We start from the raw sequence: 19,335 nt of genomic DNA on the forward strand, positions 1-19,335 counted from the left end.
TAGCAGCTCGTTTTGGAGGCCCATAGCAGACTTCAGTGAAACTGTGTTTTGAGGGTGGATTAGTCACTGGCTAATAGATGGTGTCTTTTAATGTTTATAAATACGGCATGAAGGGGCTACCTGCCATTGTCAGAGACGGGATGCCTCAGGAGGAAGCAGCAGCAGTGCTGGCCTCGGGAAGAATTGTTACCTTGAGGTGGAAAACACTTAGAAGAAAGGAATAAATGGACTAAGCATACTCTCTTACACGCATTCAACTTTAACCACATTAACCTATCTCATCCCCCTTTGCTTTGTCCCTCCCATTTCTCCCATTAAAGGACTGATTTTGTGGGTCAAAATCTAATTATTGGGTTGCTGGCCTGGCTAAGCAGTAGAGAACTTGCCTAACACTTGCGAGGGCCTCAGTTCAATCCCTCATACCACAAACTAGATAGATAGATAGATGGACATACATACATACATACATACAGACAGACAGACAGACAGCTGTGAGTGTAAATGTCTGGTGAACATTAGGAAGATGATGAAACTATAAAAATATATGAAATTGAAGTGTCTAGGAAATGTTAACAAAACCTACCTAATTTGGGTCCTCAACTCTTTCCCCTCTGAAATTACATTACCAGTATTTTGAGGGGAAATGGCATGAACCCCAAATATAGTGAAAAGAAGGTATCAAAGGACCCAACTTTGAGTGGGTGGAAAGGACCAAATGGCGACAGACCTGACACACGTTCTTGGAAAGCCAAACTGCAAATGACAGTAAGTGACTATCAGAATAGGTTCAGCACACGTGCGTGCCGACAGGCTCAGGACTTACGATGCCTCTGGAAGTGAGAGTCATGTGAACTCCTGAACTCCAAGCCACAAGCGTTCTACTGGTGGAGGAGTATTGTCCTTCCCACACTATGCCCAAAATCTAGAGGTGCAGGCTCCAGGCTGGGGGGAGTGGATAGAGATTTTCACCATGCACAGCTGATGGTGGGCATGGGACCTGAAAACAGGAAGAGCCACTGACTGAACACTGTCTACTCAAGCTCTTTTTCCTCCTCTTCATCTCCAGACAAGAGAGATGAGAGGGCTATTTACTCTCTTCCCAGTCAAAAGCACCGTTTAATAATACTGTTGGGGAAGCTGGCCTCCCAATACGTTGGGAAAGCTGTCCTCTCAATGTGTCGAGGAAGCTGGACCCCCAATAGAAGCAGAGTTGTGGAACCACAGACTCTCCACTGTTGAATCTTCACAGACTCAAGTCACTAGAAAGGTGAAGGAGGTAGAAATGAGAAAAGCACCTTGAAAAGGGCAGAATCTGTAGGGGAAAAACTTTAAGAAACTGTGCCAGACAATCCAGGCACGGGGGTGCACACCTCATTCATTCCAGCATTTGGGAGGCTGAGGCAGAATCAAGAATTCTAGGCCAGCCTGGGCTACAAAATGATACCCCCAGACCCCCCCCCCCACACAAATAAACCCATACAGATATTCCTCCGCATATGCTAGCTTGACTTGGGACCTTCTCAACTTGGGGCGGCAAGGAAGCCTTCTGCATCCAGAGGCTGTACTTGGATTTGGAATGTTGGGCTTTCCCCAGGCTGGTGAGCGGTGGTGCGATGCTTCGTCAAGACGCTGGGTGGCAGCATGGAGCGGCGGGTCTTAGCTAGTCCCACCGTCATGGGGTGTGAGGTAGGGGGAGGGTAACAACTGACACTTAAATGTGCTGTAGACTGTGGTGTTCGATCACTGCATGCATTAAGTGCACTTATAACATTTGCAGCCTATGGGTTTACTGTGATGGGAATCTTATCAAACGTCTTAGTTCATCTGCAATGGACTTCAGCTTGTGGCCATGACAAACTACCGGGGTCATATTTACCTTCCTGTTCTAGTTAATTTTTTAAAACTGGCCAAAATTTGGAAGGCTGGTTTTGGATACTGGAGGCTAGGCAGCACAGGGCTGTGACTCCTGGGAGGGTGCTATACCAAAGCGGACTGAGGAAAGAGACTAAAGTTAAAGCAGTGTCGGGAGTTAAAAGGAACAGAGTTCTATAAAGGATGAACTCCTCAAAAAAGTTGCAGACACCCTCCGTAGGCATCCTCTGGTGTCCTTGTTAAGTAGGAGAGTGCACACATCCATTGTGTGAGCCCACAAGGCTGGGAGGAAAACAAGAGTGGGATGGGGGCTGAACAGTTCCCAGATTTCACACAGGACGCACGACTCTCCAAAATACTAGCATACAGGGAGCCAGATGTGGTGGTTTATGCTTGTAAACCAGGCTGATGCGAGAGTAAGCTCGGGAACAACCCGTGTTACCTAGACCTTATACAAATACGAAGTGTGTAGCGCGGAGGCGCCCTCACTGACAGCTAGGCTGTAGATGCCATCCTGGAAGGGCCATACCTTCACACTGGGACTAGCCTGTCCTTACAGTGAGAGGCCCCCTACATCCTTCCTAACAGACTCAAGAGATCAAAGCCTTGCACATCCCTTCCAAATGCACTTGACTTTTGTTGTGGGCCTCTTGCTACCTTAGTAGCTAAGGAATTTGTTTCTATTTTAATTTTATAACAGCTTCCATTATAATTGATGTTTTAAAATATTTCATTATTTAGTATCTATTTGTGTGTATATGTGTGTGGGTGTACTCATCTATTTGCTCACGCAGAGGCCAGAGAGGGCATCAGGTGCCCTCCTTCATCAGTTTTCCTTGTTCCTCTGAGGCAGGGTCTCTCTTTGAACCTGGGGCTTGAGTCTCTGCTAGGTTGGAAGAATGCAAGCTGCGCAAACTTCCTGTCTTTGCTCTTCTCAGTCCTACGGTTATAGGCATTTGCAGGGGAACACCTAATATTTCGTGAGGGCTGGAATCTGATACATTTATATATATATATGTATGTATATATATATATATATATACATACATATATACATATGTATGTATATATATATATATATTTATATATAATTTATATAAATTGTAAAGCAACTGTTATAAACCACTGGGCCATCCCTTCAACCCCAAGCATTCAACTTTAATCAAACGATTTTCTTTATACTTTGAGATTGTCATGCAGCTTTTACTTTTCTAATGTGGGTGGGTACCTTTACTAGGTTTTAAAAATGTCAGCCAACCTTAAATTCCTACACTGGTAAAAAACAAACAAACAAACAAACAAACAAAATACTACATTGATCCCAAAACATTATTGTCTTGTGTTGCTGGATTCGTTTTCTAATATTTTCCATCTTTCTTAAGATTGCCTGTTTAATAACATTTAAATATATTTTCCAGAATTGAAGATTGTGTGTGTGTGTGTGTGTGTGTGTGTGTGTGTGTGTGTGTGTGTGTGTGTGTGTGTAAGCCTGCATGTGTGTGCAGGAGGTAAGGCGACCAGAGGCAAGGCTTGTGAGCCACGATGTAGATGCTGGGAACCAAAACCAGGCGCTGGGAAAGAGCAGTATGCACTCTTAACCACAAACCCCTCCCCAACTTCTTTTCAAAAGATAGTCTCATGTAGCAGAGGAACATTGAATGCTATTAATTATATTAAATTATATAATTTAATTCCTAGTTATATATAGCTCATGGCCTTAAACTTGTTATGTAGTCACAGGTAACCTTTAGCCTCTAACCTGGCCTCACTTCCCCAGTGCTAGATCAGTACACCCAGTGTATACAGTCTGGGAATCAAACCCAGGGCTTCATGCACCCAAGCAAGTATGTTATCAACCGCCCTGATTTTCTACATTTTAAATGTTTTATGATAAACGTATCTGGCTTATTCACAATATTATTGGGGACTTAAGTCTCCATATTTGACCTTTGGGTTGCTTTAACTAGGGACATTTTAGCACAGTGGTTGCAAATTAAAACCAAGAAGAGCGTGGTTGCCATCTGGTGGCACGCTGAGAAAGGTCCACCATGAGGCCAGCCTTTCCACTCCGCTCAGTCAGCCCTGCCAGTCTCACACTGGGACCTTCCAACTTGTTTTCCATTTACTCACCACTACTTAGTGCAGCTTCCAACTTCCTGAGATATAAGCATCCTACAGTGTTGCAGGGTAAGGACCTGCTGTACAAGTACAGAGGCACACCCACAGACCTGTGCCCAGCTGGTCCTATGATGACTTAAGATTTTGGCTTAAAAATCTCAATGCTCAGCTGGGCATGGTGGCACACGCCTTTAATCCCAGCACTCGGGAGGCAGAGGCAGGCGGATTGCTGTGAGTTCGAGGCCAGCCTGGTCTACAAAGTGAGTCCAGGATGGCCAAGGCTACACAGAGAAACCCTGTCTCGAAAAACAAAAAACAAAACAAAACAAAAAAACAAAACAAAACAAAATCTCAATGCTCCAAGGACAGCCAAGACTATGTACAGACCCTGTGTAGCCCTGGCTGTTCTGGAACTCACTCTGTGGACCAGGCTGGCTTTGAACTCACAGAGATGCACTTGCCTCTGCCTCCCAAATGCTGGGTGGGATTAAAGGAAGCGCCATGGTGCCTAGATGAGAGTTACTATTTGAATTCTGCATTATTCTTGTAATCTTTCTGATAAACACAATAACAAAGCTTCTTAGAAAAACACTGAAAAACCCTGCAGACAAAATGAAATTAAGACGTATTCGTCACAGTAATTTTAAAGCAATAATCACTGTCCTTTTTTATTGTTTATAGTAGCTCCCATATTACATAGTGAAATGCATTTAAGATCCTACAGATGGAAACAGAGACTATACTTCTGGTCTCCTTATAGCTGAGGGTTTTAAAGGCAGAAGGCCCAACCCTAAGAAGGCAAGAGAAAAAACCCTCCTTTGACTCCTCAATATAGTCTCCTAGCAGTCTACAGCAACAGCATCTAGACCACAGAGAGCCAGGATGTTTGCTTTATTTATTTCTTGGGAGGGGGAAGGGGGCGGGGTGGAAAGATTAAGAAAAGTTTGTTTCCTGCTTCCAAGAACATGCCCAGACAGAAGAAATGTACTCTCATTGCATATGGACAAGCACTGCTCTCCCAGGACAATCTGAATATAAGATAATGCCGACAGAATGCATCTCTCTGAAACGCAGTGCTCTCATCTGGACGCATGGGCACTCCAAGGGCCCTTGTTCAAGGTGACAGCAACTGTCACTTTAGCTTCAACAACAAATTTAAAGTAACAAATGCAACTTGTCTTAGCCCTGTGGCAGGACTGGTCACTAAGAAAGCGCTCAGCAGTGACGGCCTCAGACTCTAGCTCATGACGATGCTGCACTTAGTTAAGGGGCTGCTGACGCTAAGACCTGTGACGCGTGTGAACAAGGAAGGAATTCGAAGTCAGGGTGCCAAGTTAGAGTAAAGGATCAGTAATCCACACTTGCAGTATCTATAAATAAAATGCATGGTACGAGTTAAATAGAAAGTGCATACAGAACTCAGGCATATTGTTTCCACTAGCGTCACTTACTCTATTCAGTAAACCGCTCACAAGGAAAATAACCACTTAAGGCAGAAGATTGGTTAGATTATTGGTGTTGAGAACGTGGTGAGAGCAAACAAATGAATACTGATCAACTTCCCTGTTTTAGACTCAATCATTCATCTTGAAACAGGTTATTTTGTACAATGGAACGTCCATGTAATGCCTTGAAAAGTCACAGCAGAAAGTACAATCACAGAAAGCCGGAAACTCCATCAGCACATCTACACAGAAGTCTGCTTGTAGTTTTTGGTATCCAAAACCTTTTTGCCGCACATCGCACAGATGCCTGAAACAAAAGAAAACACGTGAGCAACCAAGTAGAATCAACTGCTTGGTTATATATGTTAATCTAAAGCTTAAAACTTCACTTAGTGGAAATGGAGAGATGGCTCAGTGCTTCAGAGCACTTGCTCTGCAATCTTGTACCCTAGCGTTTAGAGTTCAGCATTCACCTGTGTTCACAAATGCCCATAACTCCAGATGCAAGTGGAGAAAGAGGATCCTTTGGGTTTGCTGGCTTCCAGCCTGACTGAGAAACAAGAGCCTCAGATTCAGGGGGGACCCTGCCTCAAAAAGGAGTAGGCAGAGAATGACAGAGGAAGACACAGGATGCTCTCTTTTGGTCTCTGGGCACATTTGCCTAGGTGTGCTGTACACACCTATACACATACACAGTCACACACACTTATAAATATAAGAATAAATAGTATCTTTAAGAACTTCAAAGCCAAGGATACACAGAGAAACTCTGTCTCAAAACAAAACAAAAACAAAAACAAAAAAAAAGAACTTAATCGTAAAAGTGAAAAAGAACATCTTTTTGTCTCCAAACTTATTTTACATTCTATTTTAGTAAATTTAAAAGAAGAGTGTTTGACTAACAGTTTATGAAAAGCTACTCCTGTTATTTCAATCAATAATAAATGAAGAAGATTTGATGTAAATAGAAAAAATAAGTTAAAGAAACTTACCTTTTTTGTATGCACAGCCTTGACAGTAATGAGACCCTGGCTGGTGTACAGAACTTTTACAAATTCTGCAAGTGGAGAATTTATTTTTTCCATATGGATCAAACCTAGAGAGAGAAAGAAAGAAAGAGGAAAGGAAGGAAGACAGATATTCACACTAAAGGAGAAACTCCTGGGCCCTGGTGAGCAACACCCATGATTAATGACTGCATCATTTCCCATCAGATTCCTCACCTGACAGGCAGCTCTCCCCGGCTCCCTACTGCGTAGTATGCCTGTGTTCCCTGTCCTTCCACATAAGCTGTATAGTCATGAAGAGTCAGTTGTATTTATTTTCAGACCTGTTCCTATCACTTGTATGCGTCATTCTATTGTGTGACAAATATGAAAATTGATGAAATGTGAGTGCAAGCAATGACTGATTCTACAAAAAGCAAAAACCAATGTAAGCTATTGCTTTGGGATGGCTAAACACGAACCGTTGTAACTGCTATTGCATGAGATACAAGCAAGCCACTGAAAATAGGACTCCGTGTGTGTGTGTGTGTGTGTGTGTGTGTGTGTGTGTTTATTTGTATATGTGTACATGTTTGTCACATGTGTGTGCAGGTAGCTATGGAGGTCAGAGAGTTCAGATCCTTTAGAGATGGGGATACAGGTTTTGAGCTTATCTATCTATCTATCTATCTATCTATCTATCTATCTATCCATCCATCCATCCATCCATCCATCCATCCATCCACCCCCCCAGGCTGGCTGACCTTGGATTCCTGATTGCACTGGGATCCCAGGCACAGCCACGAGGCACAGAAAATGTGTTTTGGTGGTGGATTATGTGAGGAAACTAATAGAAATTTCTCATCAGTAGACTCAGACTGTAAAGGCTTTATCTCAATACCCAACAGTAGATGGATACATCTACAGCTTAGGCTTTAATATAAAATAAGATACATGTATGTCTCCTGGTGACTACTCATGTTGATAAGCATTTTCAACTGACTGGCCTAATCTCTTTGGATAATGGGTTTTCTACTATATATATACTTAGAATCCTATAGGAAACACTAGGCAAATAACTTTAGAATAGTTCTTTTAGAACTGGCAACAATGCTCTAGCTAATTTCTATTTTCTCTGTAGAGTACCACAGTCCTGGCACCCTGTCTGGTGTACAGAACAGCAGAGTCTTTTCTTTTTACTTTTTTCTTTAACCTTTCTTTCTCTTTTAGGTGTACAGGTGTCTTGCGTGCATATATGTCTGTGTGCCATGTGTGTTGTGCCTGTGGGAGGCAGAAAAGGGTACTGGATCTCCAGGGACTGGAGTTATAGACAGCTGTGAGCCACCATACAGGCGCTGGAAACTGAACCCAGGTCCTCTGAAAGAGCAGCCAGTGCTCTTAATCATGAATCCATCTCTCCAGCCCCATTATTTTCTAGAATAAACAAAACATACCTTCTGCTTGCTTTTTTTTTTCTCTGTAAGACAGAATTTATCTACATAACACAGACTATCTTCTTGCTCAGCTTCCCACACACTGGGATTACCAGCATGCACCACCACGAGCAGGTTTACAGATCACTTTTATTTTTATTTATTTTTTTTATTTTTTTAAAGATTTATTTATTTATTACTATGTATATAGTCCTCTGACTGCATGTGGTTCTGGGAATTGAACTCAGGACCTCTGGAAGAGCAGTCTGTGCTCTTAACCTCTGAGCCATCTCTCCAGCCCCATAGATCACTTTTAAAGGCTAACTTTTCTAAACTCAAGAGAACCAGCCCCTTTCTCCTATAAGACTAAGCACAGTTCATTTAGATTTGGATGTCTGGAGTCCTTTTCTCAAACCATACTTTATTGTTCATCTCTGAACTCTTACAACTAATTGGCTGGCCTTTTCTTTTCTTTCTAAAGATTCTATGATTTTTTAAAATTATGTGTGTGTGTGTGTTTGTATGGCAGTGGGGAATGTGCTGCAGAGGCCAGAAGATTGCATTGGATCCCTTGAAATTGGAGTTCCAGGCAGTCTGTGAGCCGTTTGATGCCCACCTGAACTCAGGTCCTCTGGAAAGGCAGTGTGGGCTTAACAACTGAGCCATCTCTCCAGCCTCCCAGAGATTCTTGCTTCTTATAAATAATGGCATAGAAAAGTCAATGTAATATAGTAGTACACTTTCTAAAATAAGCTAGAGTACTCAAAAATAATAGCTACACCTCAGAAATCAGAAAAAATTATGAGCATAGAGGAATTGAAAGTATATGAAGTTGCACAATTCGTATAAATAACTTGTACAAACCGAACGGTCCTAGAAAACAGCAAGCCAATCAACAACAAATAGTATGATGCTATACTGACCTTTAAGTCTATTGTGCTGTTTTCTTCAATTTTTTTAATATGCTCCTATTATGTGCTAGCCACCTTATAAAGTAAAAGCCTTTCCTATTACTTCTTTTAATCCTTGGGATGATACCACACAATTTAGGAAACCCAAGTACTGTTCTAAATGCCAAAGGTGAACACTACAAAGTCCCTGCCCTCACCAACCTCATACGATGGACAGAGAGAAAAGATAAAGACACCCCGACCCCCGATAAAACCCACACGTTTTCCAGATAACTAGTAAGTGTTTCAGAGGAAAATCCCAGCTGAAGGCTGTAGTGGCGAGGAGACAAACACTGGTTAAGGACCCCCCTCTGAGGGGTCACATCTCAGCCAACTTTCAAGTGACAAGGACTCAGGAGGACCCTGGGAGCCCGAGCAGGAGCTGCTTTAGGGGCAGTGGGATTGGCCAGTCTATTGAGAAAGCCACATGCCAGATGAGGAGGAGTGTGGTACAACGCGAAGTCAGCAGAGAAGATGTCGCCTCACGGAGGGCCTTGTACAGACGCGGTAGAGAGCTTAGGTTCTATTCTACAGGAAAAGGCAAACCAATGGAAGGCTTTAAGCAAAGGAATCACATGACCTTTCCAGATGGTCATTCTGGCTGATAAAACCCTTCACTGTGGTAAAAGGAAGCAAGGAAACAGGACAGCAGTGGGGAGGGTTTGTGAAAAAATTTAAATTGGATATAATGAACTGAGTCAAAATACTGTTTTTAAGATGAGAGGCATTTTGTCCTCATTCTCAGATAAAAAAAAGGTACTGTTTAGAAAGGGTAGGGTCACGTGACTACAAAGAGACAGAGTCTAGATTCAAATTCAGGTCCAACTCCAAAGCTTATGACTTTCCCATATTTCCTTAGTGCCTTTGGTTTGTAGGCAAATTCCATGTCTTCTAGTAACATAGTAGAAAGTAACACTAGTATCTTCACCTGCTGGGACAGGGCAGAGGAATAGCTTATAGCAAACAGCCTGACTTGATACGCCAACACAATGGAACAGGCAAAAGTTCACTCCAGTAGGGCGGCTACCTCAAAAGGGCGCTTTATGACTGCCCTAGGGAAGCGCTCACCTACCTTGCTTTTTTTGAAGTCAAAGCTTTATTTTCATTCAGCTTCCTTCCACCACTTTCTATATATTAAAAAAAAAAAAAAAAAAAAAAAAGTGCACACATGTCAGTAATTTACTTTTATGCATTTAACATATAATGAGCAATACCCAGGAATGAGTTTAAAAGTTTACTCTCTGACTTCCTATCAATAAGTTAACCTTTATCTAATTTTTAAAAATACTTATATAATAGTTCAATTCTTAAAACACTTGCATAAAATATAATTGCTTTATTATTCAGTCTCAATGGTGTGCTTTGGCAATGGCCTACATTTTCTTTGTATCCGTAACATCTCTCTACTTTGGTATCATAGACTGAATACAGAAAAAAGTTGGGTTTCCCCGACCTTTGGAGATAAACTTTATTTTATGTGATGGTTTTTTGGTTGGGTTTAGGTTTTTTTTTTGGGGGGGGGGGGGGGGAGGAGACAGGGTTTCTCTGTGAAGCCCCCAGCTATCCTGGAACACAATCAGGCTGCCTCTGCCTCCCAAGTGCTGGGATTAAGGGCGTGCATCACCACACCTGGCCTTGCTGTGTGTGTTTAATAAAAAAAAAGTGAAAACAGTTTAAGTTTGTTCAAGAACATAAAACTTAGATGTTGGAAGTTAATTTAAATACAGACTTTATTCAGCTGAATCGAACACACATACACTGAAATAACTGAATGATTTACCACGTCCTGACTGTGCGAGGATGCTACACATGTGATCCAGATGATGGAAAAGAGGTACGAGATCACGGGGGACCCAGCACTCTTCAGTGGTTAATACATGAGGTAAACACATTTAACATGCACTTCGCAAACAGTAAAGGAGCAGAGCAGCACCCACAAGCAGGCGATCCAGTTCCCGGTTCCTGAGAGCACACAATACCTGTGGTGTTCCGTGCTCCGTCTTTCCATGTATCTGGCGTGATAACTGTGCCAAGTTTCTTTTCACCTGGTACGTAAGATGGCAAAAGAGAAGTAGAATTATCATTTTGCTCTGTGTACTGGGTGGAAATAAAGCAATGAAACCCATTTCTTTGCTAATTTTAAAATAATAACTATACTATATCATGCGTGAGGGTCATAATGATTTCGAAAGTGAGATTACAAAAGTCTACCCCACTAACACTAGGGTAGAAACCAGTGAATGAAGATTTAGCATAGTAACTGTGGACAATGGATAACTGGTTCTAAACGAAATATATAGAACAATAAGATGTCGTAATAATATGCTTTCATTGTTTCTACTTTAAACAGTTCTGACAAACGCATTCATCCCTTTAGCATTTTCTAATTACCTAGTATGTGCAAACCACTATATAAAAAACAAAAACAAGCCACTACACAAAGCACTGACAAAAATAAAATCACAAATCTAGGTTTAGGGGGCTTTACACCCAAGTTCACTAGCTTCTGAAGAGCTTGTGGGCACATCACACAAGATACATCAACCAGGGGGAATTGCACACAAACCTAATCCGTGTGTTTATATATTTTTTTCTTGTAAAGAGTTCATCAGATTTTCAAAGCAATTAGAGACATTTTAAAAAAGTAAAACTATAAGCTGCACAATCAGGTATAATAGTTGTGAATTAATAGAGACAGAGTTTAAACATCTGGCAATGTACATGTGAAAAGGATGAAGTCAAACTACATTTATATGCACATAACCACATATACGACACACCCTGAGGAAAGGCAACAGAAGGTCAGCGTGTGCATCAGTACAGTACGGAATCTGGTAACTCAAGTATGAAAGGGGTAAATGTTGGTGAAAGTGAGGCTGAAAAGCAAAGTCAGGCCCTTCTCTACAGAGGGACTCAAACATCAAGCTCTGTAATGGGTAAGAGTTATTTATTCCTTACTGTTTAAGTAGGGAAAAGGTCAGAGTGGAGAAGTGAACTTGATACTCAATGGTACGGATGTGCTTCTGGGGCCAAACATCCCCTAAAGATCTAACGGAGTTGGAGAAATAAAATAAAAGAGTAAATGAAAACGCCCTGGGACTTAGTAAATGGAAGGCTATAGAGTGGTAACTGAGAGTTCTTTCAGTAGCATGAAAAGCCAGTCTGTATTTGAAAATTCTAAGCAGGAACTTTAAAAATTTGAAGACAAGCTAGACGTGGTGGCACAAGCCTGTAATCCCAGCATTTGGGAGGCAGAAGCAGGCGGAGGCCACCTGGTCTACAAAGTGATTCCAGGACAGCCAAGGCTGTACAGAGAAACCCTGTGTTGAAAAAAAAAAAAAAAAAAAAAAAAAAAATGGAGACAAACAACTTTTTTTTTTTTTTTTTTTTTTTGAAAAATTTATTACACAAGGAAAGACTGAACTAAGGTGGCTGCCTGGCATTATGGCTTCTGTACGAGCAAGATTTCAGTTTACTTATAAGGTGAGTGTAATAAACAGACAGTCAGACTAGAAGGTTGAAAATAATAAAACATTAGATTTTTTTCTGAAGAGCAGAGAAGTAAATAGTAATAGGAGGAAACGACACGCATTAAAGTCCACTGTATGTGCATTTACTGTACCACAATGGATCTTGAGTTCTCAACATTTGTATGTTCCTTGGAGACATTAATTCACAATTTTCTGCTATCCTCAATTTCTGTTGGGACAAAGCACTTAAAGTATAAAGAGAATTACAAACAAGTCAAAGTAGACAGAATTTTTGTCACCTATTATTAAATGTACAGAACTGACAAAAATTACCAAGATGACATATGTAAGAATTCATATACATGTGTAAGAATAACACTTTTTGCATTTAAAAAACAAAACCAAATATTTTCCAAAAATTTCAAGGGTTTCATTATAAGTACAGAGTGGTAACTAAAAGGGTTAAAGCCAGTGTGACCACACAGATTGTTTTTGTGTATGCTAATGAGCCTCTCCTGATTCAATGATGTATTAATGAAAAAAAAATGGACAAGAAGATACAAAATATCCAATTAAACTTAATTTCAGATAACCACTGAATTGGTTTTAAAGTAAAATCTGTAGTAAATGTTGCGTGGTTTTTTTGAGTATAGAGGAAGAAAAATAAAAATTCAAATACTACAGGGAACATATTAATAGTACTAGAAATAATTCATTGTATATAATCTTAAAATGTAATCCAGAGCCTGGAATTTCTACTTAGTTACACCTGGCAAATTTCGATGCTACCAGAGAGATTTTTTTTAAAAGATCCATTTTAAGCCTCTGGGATCCAGTCAAGAAATCTGAATTGAAGGGATCCAGGAAGGGCAGGAGGCGGGCGACAGAAACAAACACACAGAGGTGCAGAACCGAGACCTTTCTAAACAGAAAGCGTAGAGCTATATGGATCCAGGGGCAGGCAAGAATGACCGGAAGACAAAGGTTACACCAACTTGTAGGAGAAAAAGTAAAGCCCGAGAGTCCAAGAGAATGACGTCAGGTTCCTCCAGCCTCCACCTCCCACAGAAGCAGCCCCTTAACTTACATTTTTCGCACACCATCCTTCTACTAACTGTGGACTCAATCGGCGAGGCAGGACCAGCCGCCAAAAACCATCAACAACACAGCCCGAGGAAGCTTCCGCTTCCGTCTACGTCAGCTCGCTTCCGTTCTCACAACCCGCCCTCCTGCTCCCGCCTAGTCTACACCTGGAAAGCCGGGGGGAGGGGGTGGGGGCCCAGGCGAGCTAATGGGCGGGGCTTCCTTTATTGGCCCGCCTCTCCTCTTCAATGATTGGCCGTGTGCTGTGTAGGTCTGCGCCTGCGCGAGGGCCATGGAAGCCTGTCGCACCTGAGGGTGGGAGGCGGTGGTGTCCCCTTCCCTTCGGCGGGCGGCAGAGTTAGGTAAGCCGGCGGGGTACCCCGCACGCTCGCCCCGGGCAGGTGCGGGCGGCTCTGCCCACTGCGGAGTTGGGTTCCAGGGCGCCACGCTTCCGGCGGGCCAGAGGATGCCCAGCGGGACGGACCCCCGCCCCCCAGATCCCGGCTTCCGTCCGCGGGACCGACCCTCTGTCACTGTCTCTCAGGTCACCGGGGTGGACGCCCCTCAGTTGTCCACGCGCGCCGTCCGATGTCGGGGCAGTCTCGAGCCACCCTGGGTGGGGTTGGGCTGAGGTCCGCACCTGGGCAGAGGCTGCTTTAGGAGGGCTCAGAAGCAGCCATGCCTTCCGACCGGGTTCGCGTCCGATCGCGGCTCCGGAAGGCGGCTTCGCAGGTCTGGAGTGCAGAGGTGGGGGGGACAACTCGGGGCCGCCAGTGTCTGAGGATGGGATCCTCCATTCTACAAGCCTTTGCCATTGGGTACCGCTCGCTGGTCGATCGGGGTTTGCAGGCGGCCCAGGCGCGCTCTCAGAGGATGCGTTCCTCATCCCCATTACCTGCCCGACTCCGGAAGCGGAGGGAAGAATCAGAGAAACTTTCCCCAAGTCTGTTCTTGCTTTACGCTCTTCTCCCGACCCTGAGGGAGATCTTCCTGTTGAACACGCGGTGCATGAAAGGGCTTTAGCGTGTGTAACCTTGGCCATATCTGCTAAGTTGTTCATCCAGTTTGCTTAATCACTATCGTATTTGCCTTTCAAAACGATTACCAGAATTAACCGAGGACTGATAGAATAATGCCCAGACTTGCACTTTTACCTTTTATACCTGCCTCTTCCTTGCTGTGTGGATGTTTGGGCGGGATTTTTACTACATTGTAACGCGTATTATTTTTAAGTTCTTCGTAATTTTAGTCATATAACATATAAACTGTCTGTTTCTCCTCCGGATCATGTTCTGCTTTGAACTAGAATCTAGCATCTGACAGTGTTACTTTGTTTCCCAAGGGGCTTTGGGAACCCTTAGTTTAGCATAATGACCATCTATCTTTCTCACCCCCTATCCAAGTATATACTTGATTGACATTTGGAAACTACAGTGATTGCATCTTGCCGATTTTGGCAAAAAAAAAAAAAAAAAAAAAAAAAAAAATTGCCTAATTGTTTCTGATGCATGTCCCCTTTGCAGAATCCAGTCATGAATATTTACATTTTTGCTGAATTTTTCTTTTTAGGGCTTTGAAAGATATTTGCATCGTATTAGAGAAATCTGAAGTAACAGAATAGAAAGTCTACACGCCCATCGTCTGTGTTTTGAAACAAATATATTGCCCATAGAAAATTACATGGAAAAAAAATCATTATTACATGTTTTTCTTTTCCCAAATTGTTTTCTACTAGAAAGCCACCCAAGAAAACACCATGAAAGATACTGACATCAAGAGACTTCTATATACCAATCTTTTGTGCATATTTGCAATTTTCCTAAGCATTTTTATTCCATCGTTCTTCCTGGACAACTTCTCAATATTGGAAGCTCACTTGACCTGGCTGTGCACTTGCTCAGCTTTTGTGACTGCTGTCAACCTCCTGTTATATTTAGTAGTGAAACCGAATGTATCCGCTAAAAGAAGTTCATTGTCACACAAGGTAAGGATTACTTTTTCATGGCCAAGTTTCTAGATGGAGGTAGTAGTGGGAGCGTGAAGTGTTGGTGTATCCTGACTGAGTTATTTTCAGTATATAAAGGGAAGTAATCCTTCCCCCTCCCTCCCCCTCCCCCCTCCCCCTCCCCCTCCCTGCAGCAGGAGTCTCTTACTTGCCCTCAGTGTTGATAGGTCCTTGTTGTGCATTAACTGTGGAATTGTGGCTCCTTCAATGCATCACAATATAGATATCATGAACCTGTAGAGGCACCGTTCTTTATCATCACTGAAGATAACTTACAAGACGCCACAGTTTATTTTCATTTATCTTTGTGTGTGTGTGTGTGTGTGTGTGTGTGTGTGTGTGTGTGTGTTGAGGGGTGTTACACGATGTGCAAAAGCATGTGGAGGCAGGAGGACAGCTTGAAGCGGTACCTTTAGGAACACTGTTCACATGCTCTGGGCAGGGTCTTTCACTGGCCTTGAAGCTCACCAACTAGGCTAGACAAGCCCCAGAGACCCTCTGTCTGTTCCCAGGGCTGGGACTCAAGCATGCTCCATGGGTCTAGGAAGCGCCTTAGGGCTTGTTGCTCACTGACTGTGTCATCTCCTACCCATGTGTGTTTTAAAATATATATATTTATTCCTTGACAATTTCATCCATGTACACAATGTGCTTTGAACACATTCATTCCCTACTCCTACCTCTGCCCAACTTCACACCCTTTTTGTCATCATTGTTGTTGTTGTAACTTCCAGAGTCCTGTATCCACCGGAGCATGGCCAACCTCCCAGGGACCACACTCCTGAAGAAAACTCACTTTCTTTGTCTATTGACTGCTCTCAACTGCCAGTAGCTCCCTCAGCGAGGGGTGGAGGCCCAGCCCATATTTTGCACTCCTTAAATAAGGAGTGAGTTTTCAAAAATTAACTGCAAATTAAGTCATAGCAACTGTTATTTCACATGTGGCCTTCCTTGACTAAACTGTTAAAAAATTTCAGATATTAGAATCAATTGTTTTTTTCTGGAATAGTGCTATGATACTTGACAATTATGCTAAGTTTAAATCCTCACTAAATACTCAAAACCATGTTTAACTCCCTGTTATAACATTTTAAACACCTTAACTGACGTACAGTTTAAAGTGGTAATATGTAGCCCAGCTGTGATATTTGTCTTTTAAATCCAAAAAATTATTTATTTAGTGTGTGTACATACAGCACAGCAGGTAGTTCTTTACTTCGCCATGTGTGTCCCCATGATTGAACTCAGGTTGTCGGGTGTGCAGACCAGCCTTACCCTGCTGAGCCACCTTGATGGCCCTGCCTTTTAAGTTCTTTACAGCCAGTGTGGAGGGCTGTGCATGGGATAGCATGTGGTGTGATTTGAGGCCATCATCTTACAAAGAGTGTTCAGCTGTTTCAGACACTATGGGAACAAGTTATATTTGCGTGTAAGTGGCAGAATTTATGGATTTTTAAGGTATTTTCTTGAGTCTTCAGATTATTCATTTCTCTTTTAGGTAACAAGAGTTTTGAAATGCTGTGTCTACTTTCTTATGTCTTGTTTTTTCCTTCATATCATTTTTGTTCTATATGGAGCACCACTAATAGAGTGAGTTTTGAATATTTACTTTAAAATTATGTTTTACTATGTTAACATCTAAATGATTGCTAACTTTTAGCAGCTAGAGTGGAACCAGAGTGGGGTTTGATTAGTGGGTCGAGATAGGAAACAGTTGCCGTTGTTCTGTTTCTAGAACTGTTATTTTAAAACAGGAACACAACTTAACTCCTCCCATATTTCTGTAATTTAGCTTTCTGGTACCCAGCTGGACATCGTGAGCAGGGCAGGGCAACACCATGACTATATACTACAGTTAAAACCTAGCTGTTAAAAGCCTCTGGGTGCCCAGCCTTTCGACATTACAACACAATGTGCTCAGCTACAGATTTGTACTTAACAACCCTGTGATTACATTGCCAAAGGGGGAAATCTGGCAGTGCTGTAAGTTTATGATTTGGGATGCGTCCATAGCTCTGTGTGGCCGAGGGCTGTGGGCTAGAAACGCCTTGATTTCGCAGGCGACCAGCCTTTGTGATATGTGTAAGTTGGTTATAAATAGCATGTCAATGATTCATGAATGCGATTCTAGAGTAGCTGAGTTTATTTTCTTAAGGGACACAATTCCTTTATCAAATACCAATGTTTGTATTAGAATTTAACCGTTTTTAAAACTGGACCTCAGACAGCCAAGGCTACACAGAGTAGTCTGTCTCGAAAAACTAAAACAAAACAAAACAAAAAAGGCAAAAAAACAAAACCAAAACAAAACTGGACCAATTTCAAATTAGTGGAAATTAAATTCACAAGTGTTTCTTATATGAGACATTTCAGTTTAGTGTGATTAATGATCATTTTGAAATGAGTGATTATATATACATACATACATATAGCTACAGATGCAGATATATACATGTGTATGTATATATACACATTAAATTAACAGATTATTCAATTTTAGGCAGGTCAGGGAAGTCTTTTGTCATGGAAAATGGTTTCTGTCTAATCCAAGGGAATCAACAAATGGACAATGTGTTCCATAGTTCAAGATTTTATCAAAATGCAAATTGTGAGACCTCAGTCATAAACTCTTGAGGTGAAACTTGCTGATCTTTAGTCTAGTCTCTTTATGTGGCTTTAAAAAAAAAGGCAGTTCACTATTAAGATCTCTGGAGACTGATAAGGAAGAAAGCTAATTATCTAAAATTGATATATTTTTCTTCTTCTTTTTTTTCCCCAAGAAGTCCTCAGTATGGATCTTCAGACTTTGTTTGTGAGACAGGGTTTCTCTGTGTAGCCTTGACTGTCCTGGCCTTGAACTCACAGAGATCCAGCTGCCTCTGCCTGTAGAGTGCTCGGTTTAAAGGAGGAGTAAGTTAGTCCTTATTTAGAGGGCTGTATGCACTGTGTACACATGGGCCTTTAATACTTTTGAAAGTTAACACTTCTTTTTTATCCTAGGTTGGTGCTGGAAACATTTTTATTTGCAGTTATTTTGTCTACGTTTACTACAGTTCCTTGTTTATGTCTGTTAGGACCAAACCTCAAAGCATGGCTGAGGGTTTTCAGTAGAAATGGGTAAGTTTAAAACTTACATTTTAGTGACATTAGTAATCGAAAAGAATTAGAGATGTGTATTCTATTCATGTGGATATACTCGTCCTGAGTGGTTCTAGGCATCGTCTGCCTCTTAGGGATGTCAGAAGAGCCAGTGCTGGTGGAGAACAGGGACAGCAGGTGACAGTTCATGGAGAACACAGACAGCAGCAGACAGTGTGTGAGAACAGAGACAGCAGACAGTGTGAGAACAGAGACAGCAGCAGACAGTGTGAGAACAGAGACAGCAGACAGTGTGAGAACAGAGACAGCAGACAGTGTGAGAACAGAGACAGCAGCAGACAGTGTGTGAACAGAGACAGCAGCAGTGTGTGAGAACAGAGACAGCAGACAGTGTGAGAACAGAGACAGCAGACAGTGTGTGAAAACAGAGACAGCAGACAGTGTGAGGACAGAGACAACAGACAGTGTGAGGACAGAGATAACAGACAGTGTGAGGACAGAGACAGCAGCAGACAGTGTGAGAACAGAGACAGCAGCAGACAGTGTGAGAACAGAGACAGCAGCAGACAGTGTGAGAACAGAGACAGCAGACAGTGTGAGAACAGAGACAGCAGACAGTGTGAGAACAGAGACAGCAGACAGTGTGTGAGAACAGAGACAGCAGACAGTGTGTGAGAACAGAGACAGCAGCAGTGTGTGAGAACAGAGACAGCAGACAGTGTGAGAACAGAGACAGCAGCAGACAGTGTGAGAACAGAGACAGCAGCAGACAGTGTGAGAACAGAGACAGCAGCAGACAGTGTGTGAACAGAGACGGCAGCAGTGTGTGAGAACAGAGACAGCAGACAGTGTGAGGACAGAGACAGCAGACAGT

At 42.3% G+C, this 19,335-nt stretch overlaps 1 protein-coding gene across 3 annotated transcripts in view; it reads left to right on the forward strand.

Annotated features, from left to right (window-relative positions):
* The first annotated feature begins 13,574 nt into the window (after window positions 1-13,574).
* The window catches only part of Pigf (phosphatidylinositol glycan anchor biosynthesis class F), a 33,000-nt gene continuing 27,239 nt past the window's right edge, over window positions 13,575-19,335 (forward strand). The window contains exons 1-4 of one of the 3 annotated variants that reach the window (XM_051159317.1): window positions 13,575-13,719; window positions 15,093-15,341; window positions 16,861-16,952; window positions 18,363-18,479. In XM_051159317.1, coding sequence (XP_051015274.1) covers window positions 15,114-15,341; window positions 16,861-16,952; window positions 18,363-18,479 — 437 coding nt within the window. In that variant the 5' untranslated portion in view covers window positions 13,575-13,719; window positions 15,093-15,113. Of the gene's footprint in view, window positions 13,720-14,926; window positions 15,342-16,860; window positions 16,953-18,362; window positions 18,480-19,335 lie in introns of all 3 variants that reach the window. The other 2 variants (XM_051159343.1, XM_051159274.1) reach the window with 2 other exon arrangements.

This window comes from Acomys russatus, chromosome 1 (genome assembly GCF_903995435.1).
Source record: "Acomys russatus chromosome 1, mAcoRus1.1, whole genome shotgun sequence".
NCBI classification, from domain to species: Eukaryota; Metazoa; Chordata; class Mammalia; order Rodentia; family Muridae; genus Acomys; species Acomys russatus.